This window comes from Etheostoma cragini, chromosome 14 (genome assembly GCF_013103735.1).
Source record: "Etheostoma cragini isolate CJK2018 chromosome 14, CSU_Ecrag_1.0, whole genome shotgun sequence".
Lineage (NCBI taxonomy): Eukaryota > Metazoa > Chordata > Actinopteri > Perciformes > Percidae > Etheostoma > Etheostoma cragini.
Window position 1 is genome coordinate 24,779,093 of NC_048420.1, and position 5,933 is coordinate 24,785,025.

General features: G+C 42.7%; 2 protein-coding genes across 4 annotated transcripts in view; both read left to right on the forward strand.

Annotated features, from left to right (window-relative positions):
• The window catches only part of LOC117956478 (zinc finger protein 32-like), a 19,657-nt gene that overhangs the window by 2,171 nt on the left and 11,553 nt on the right, over nt 1-5,933 (forward strand). Inside the window, exons 2-3 of the mRNA XM_034891561.1 lie at nt 3,926-4,191; nt 4,868-4,891. Coding sequence (XP_034747452.1) covers nt 3,926-4,191; nt 4,868-4,891 — 290 coding nt within the window. The remainder of the gene's footprint in view (nt 1-3,925; nt 4,192-4,867; nt 4,892-5,933) is intronic.
• Nucleotides 1-5,933, forward strand: part of LOC117956469 (gastrula zinc finger protein XlCGF57.1-like) — a 15,111-nt gene that overhangs the window by 1,646 nt on the left and 7,532 nt on the right. Inside the window, exon 2 of one of the 3 annotated variants that reach the window (XM_034891550.1) lies at nt 340-413. The exons of 1 other annotated variant lie outside the window; for it this stretch is intronic. In XM_034891550.1, coding sequence (XP_034747441.1) covers nt 344-413 — 70 coding nt within the window. In that variant the 5' untranslated portion in view covers nt 340-343. Of the gene's footprint in view, nt 1-339; nt 414-2,193; nt 2,358-5,933 lie in introns of those variants that run through there. One more of the 3 variants, XM_034891549.1, reaches the window with a different exon arrangement.

Below are 5,933 nucleotides of genomic sequence, written 5' to 3' on the forward strand. Positions count from 1 at the left end.
AGCTGATGGAGAGGACTGTGGAGGACCAGAACCAGCCAGGAACTCACATCCACTTTTACAACCAGAGACTGAAGACCAAAGGAGCAGAAGGACTGGAGACTCTTCTGAACCTGAGACTGATGACAGTGCTGATTGGAATGAGACCAGAGAACCTCAGTCAGCTTTGAACTCTCTGACGCAGGATTCCACATGTAAGAAAACACTCAGCTGCTCTGAGTGTGGGCGGAGATTTGACCGTGAGTCACATCTGAAGATACACATGAGAAGTCACACGGGAGAGAAGCCTTTCAGTTGCTCAGTGTGTACCATGCGATTTAACCGCATGAGTAATCTGGCAAGACACATGACAACTCACACAGGAGAGAAGCCTTTCAGTTGCTCAGTTTGTAAGAAATCGTTTACACGGAGTGGAAGTTTACAGAAACACATGAGAATTCACACAGAAGACACACCCTTCAGCTGCTCTGAGTGTGGTAAAGCGTTCTCTGTAAGCGGAACCCTGAAGAACCACATGAGAACGCACACAGGAGAAAAAACCTTTAGCTGCTCAGTCTGTAAGAAATCTTTTACACAGAAAGGAGGTTTACACAAGCACATGAGAATCCATAGGAGGAGGACGATGATGAAGACAAACTTACAGGAACTACACCCGTGGCCCCCAGTGCTGTGGGGCCCCACGTTGCTCTTATCACCTGAGCTAACTGCGAAGTCAGGAACCAGAGACGACTTCACACTTTGACTGAGGCGTTCACAAAGCAACCATAGCATAAACCAGCGGCAAACTCTCAGTGAAGACACAATTCTGAGAATGTGTGCACTTTCTGTCCATAAGAGACATGACAAAACGGAAATTAAAAGATGGAAAGTTTTTCTAAGGAGGTCGACCTTTCTGTTAAAGACTAAGATCTTTTTTTAAACATAAAAACTTAAGCAGAGCTTTGTTTTCCAAACCCATCAGACTCCATTTAATTAAACATTCATAACACAATGAACTGCATTCAAAATCGACAGAAACTAAATTAAACTATGAAATGTCCTTATGGGTCATCTTTCCACTTTTTCAACCATCCCAACTCTAGTTTTGGTTGAAATACACCCATGGCTCTATAAATACAAGCTGGACATGTCCCTATTAACTTCCATTGTAGCTTGTTTTGCCACTGCAAACATAGTTAAATAGGGTCCAGGCACAAAAGCAGAATTTATAAATCCAGGGTAACGATATAAAGCGAGGCCAGACCTAATCTGATCTGTGCAGCCTGGTTTAGGAACTTTCACGACGGCCAAGCCAGAGGAGGATCGGCTATGTCGACCCAGGCTGACCCCCAATTTCCACCGGATGCGTAACGGCTGCCGCTCCGCTCCGGAACAACGGCGGAGTCATCCACGGCAACTCAGTACACGGCAAAGAGCGACTAGGTCAAGTTAGGATGAAAAAATCTGGATAGATGAGCGTTCACTGCTTTCCTTAACAGACTGCGAGGTCCATCTCTTCACTGATGCTAATATGTAGAATATGTTTTTTTCGTACTTTACACACAGTGAGCAGCAGCTTCCTGTTAACGTTTGATAACGTGAACACACACACGGCCACTGTGATGAAACGGCGAGAGAAAGCGTTGCAGACAAACGGACGTGTGTTGTCCCAATCTGACAGAACAACATGTCGGACTTCTGAAGATATAGCAAGGACTCAAGTCAACTCAGAACTAAAATTGTTATTTTTGCTTTGTATTATACATCAGCAGATGTTGTGTTAGTCAGGGCTAAAACTGAACCATGTTATTGATGTTGTAACTTCATCAGGGCCAGAGCATTACATCACACGCAGATGGTAATGGTGACACAGGCTCGGCCTGGGCTACCACACTGTCCTGTTTATCTGGATCTTTTTTTGTTTTAGTTGTTTTCATGGAACATGAGTCTAATAATAAAGGCTATCTATCTATCTTATCTATCTATCTATCTATCTGTCTATCTGTCTATCTCTCTATCTATCTAATCATAATAAAACCTTTGGCTATAACATACATTATTGGTTATAGTTACACAAATCATATTACTCTAAATCTTGGCCCTCAGTATTTACAATTGAAATTCATAATTCATTATTTCACCACATGATTCCTAAATGTAACTAAATATATCCTAATGTAGGAAAGGCTTTTATTTTCCCAGCGGCCCCTGGCCGGAAGTGGTGCTGCTGTAGTTTCCGGGTGCTGAGCAGCGGGAGCAGTGAGGAGAGAAGCCGTTAGCTGAATCCAAATCAGGGAATCCCAAACAGCGTTTCTTAGTTAGTTCATCAGAGATGGAGCGACCCCGGAGACAGCTGGAGGAGACCAAGCTGGGGGGGGAAGGTTAGTCTGAGAGGCCGTCACAAGCTAAGCTAACGTTAGCCTGCTAGCTGCTAGCATGCTACTAGCTCAACAACGTCAACAACGTGTGATTTACTGGTTCTACTGGCCCTTTAAAAAGGTGTTTCAACAGATAAAAAGTTCGGTGTTCAGGGCTGTAATCTGTCAGAGAAAAGCCTCATGAATAACATCTAGTCATAACATCTAGTCATAACATCTAGTCATAACATCTAGTCATAACATCTGGTCATAACATCTGGTCATAACATCTAGTCATAACATCTAGTCATAACATCTAGTCATAACATCTAGTCATAACATCTAGTCATAACATCTGGTCATAACATCTAGTCATAACATCTAGTCATAACATCTAGTCATAACATCTAGTCATAACATCTAGTCATAACATCTAGTCATAACGTCTGCTCATAACGTCTAGTCATAACGTCTAGTCATAACATCTAGTCATAACATCTAGTCATAACATCTAGTCATAACATCTAGTCATAACATCTGGTCATAACATCTAGTCATAACATCTAGTCATAACATCTGGTCATAACGTCTAGTCATAACATCTAGTCATAACATCTAGTCATAACATCTGGTCATAACATCTAGTCATAACATCTAGTCATAACATCTAGTCATTCAGAGGAAGGAACAATCTCTCACTTTTTGGCAAGTGGAAAAAGACTGGATGGTCATAGTCTAGGGCAAAAGTTCCCAATATGTAAGAGCCACATATTTATACAGTGTGTGTGTATATGTATATGTATGTGTGTATACCATGTATATGTATGTATACAGTATGTATGTATATGTATATAAATGTGTGCGTGTACACATGGATGTATATACCATGTAGATGTATGTGTCGTTGAACGTTGCCAGAAACTTGCCATGTTTAGTGTCACTGCCTGCCTGGAACACATGTCTCATGCGGCGCCGAAAACGCGTGCATGATAGAAATAGGACCGCCGCCTACGTTTCACGAGACAAGCGAGCATGTTGGAGGCGTTTCCAGGCAACATAGAATACGAAAAGATAACGTAAACCCAGTATGTCTGCGCTAAAGCTCTGTAACAGTTTTACAGAGTAAGCTACCTGATTGAGTCTCCAGGTAAGAGTAGATGATTCATTCTGACTGTATTAGATTAGATAATACTTCATTCATCCCACAGCGGGGAAATTCCCTTGTTATTATGGGGGGGGGGGGGGGGGGGGGGGGGGGGGGGGGGGGCGGATCACCAGCCGCCTCCCAATACAATCTCATCACGATATGATATTGCTATTTTAAACATATTGCAATATTCTGCGATATATATTTTTCCAACTTCTAATTTTTCCCAATTTCAAATGACATCCTCAAAAGGAAACTTATCAACATCTGTTTCATCTAAAAAGAAACATTTCTCTGTTTGTTCATCTCTCTTCAATGTTATTGCTGCAAAATGGGACAACCTAGCTTCCAGCTACAACCTAGCTTTTACAGCCGGAGCACAGTTGGGGCAAGAGTTTTTTTTAAAGGTATCATCGATATTAATAAACATCTGTCTGTGTTTCAGCTTTACCTCCAGACGTTCTGAAAGTAATTGTTGGTGAAGAGGAGCAGCAGGAGTGTAGCGCTAGTGTGGACCAGCAGGAGCCAGAGCCCCCCCCACACATTAAAGAGGAACAGGAGGAACTGTGGAGCAGTCAGGAGCGAGAGCAGCTTCAAGGGCTGGAGGAGGCTGATATCACCAAGTTCCCATTCACTCCTGTCCCTGTGAAGAGTGAAGATGATGAAGAGGAAGCTCAGTCCTCACAGCTTCATCAGAGACAAACTCAACACATGGAAACAGAAGCTGATCGAGAGGACTGTGGAGGACTTTTACCACCAGAGACTGATGACAGTGCGGATAGTGATTTTTGGAAGGAGACAAGACAACGATCATTTAGCTGCTCGTACTGTGGGAAAACATTTGCCTGCAAGGCCGATCTGAAGACACACATGAAATGTCACACAGGAAAAAAAGCGTACAACTGCTTAGTCTGTAAAAAATCTTTTACACAGAGTGGAAACTTACAGGCACACATGAGAATCCACAGAGGAGAGAAGCCTTTCAGCTGCTCTGAGTGTGGTAGAGCTTTCACTGAAAATGGAACCCTGAAGAGACACATGATGATTCACACAGGTGAAAGACCTTACAGCTGCTCAGTGTGTCAGAGAGCTTTCACACGGAGACAACGTTTAAAGAAACACATGAGAATCCACGCAAGAGAGAAAGTGTGTACTAAACTATTTGGCTACAAGTCAGCTCTGAAGAAACATAAGAAAGTCCACACGGGAGACAAACTTTCGGCTGCTTTGAGTGTAGTGAAGCTTTCGCTGAAAATGGACACTTGAAGACACACATGAGAACTCATACTGCAGTGTTTATGACAAAAGATTAAACTGGTGCACCAGACTCAACAGCCATCAGTGTATAGGTCATCAGTCCTCAGCTTCATCAGAGACAGACCAGCACATGGAAACAGAAGCTGATGGAGAGGACTGGAGAACCAGAACTATGGGCTGAAATATGTGTCAACAGAAACTGAAATGGAATAATTTATATTTGAATTTGAATTGCTAAACTTGAATCGTTGCATTGAAAAACTGAATCTGAATGGTGTAGTTTGAAATTGAATTTATTTGTCCGTGGAGCTGAAATCCAATAAAATGTGATCATCACTGATAATTCAACTCTCCATACTGTATATCTTCAAATTCAGTTCACAAAATTTAAATTCAGTTCACAAAATTTAAATTCAGTTCACAAAATTAAATTTCAAGTTACTGTGACAGACATCCGAGTACTTGAAGGATGAAGGAAGATCCACTTTTCCAACCAGAGACTGAAGACCAGACTGGAGACTCCTCTGATCCTGAGGCTGATGACAGTGAATAGAATAAGTCTGTTGTCATTGTCACAGCTACAACGAAATCTAATATGCTCTCCAGTCAGTGCATCATTAAAAATATAAGTTAAGTGCTAGTGTTACTTAAAAAAGAATAAATGGACACATAAAGCAGCATAAACACACACACCCATCGCATAAAACAGTATGAACATACATCTACAGACAGGCATGCTTTCTGTCATGGCATTGATCTCTTTCACTTCCACATTGCACATTATTACTTGCAAAATTGAGGGGGGGGGGGGGGGGGGGTTATTGCAGTAGGATGAAAGCTGTGTGTTGAGTCTGTTCTGGCCTTGTCTGAACCGATCCGTACCGTCTGCCTGAGCCGGGACTGACCGGGACGGTGGCTGTCCTTTATGATGTTTATGATGTTTATGATGTATGAAGACAACGGGAACTGTGTAGTTCTTCCAGTGTTGGGAGGGGGCAGCCGGCGGTCTTTTGGGCGGTGTTGATGACCCCCTGGAGCCCTTTCCTCTGAGCCGCCGTGCAGCTGGTTTACCTTACACACCTGCACTATGTCAGTGTGCTCTCAATGGAGGCACAGTAAAAAGGGACACCAGCAGTCTTCGTGCGGTGTTGTTCCTCCTCCTAATTTCAGGTCTCAGTCTCTGCTGGGTCTTTTTT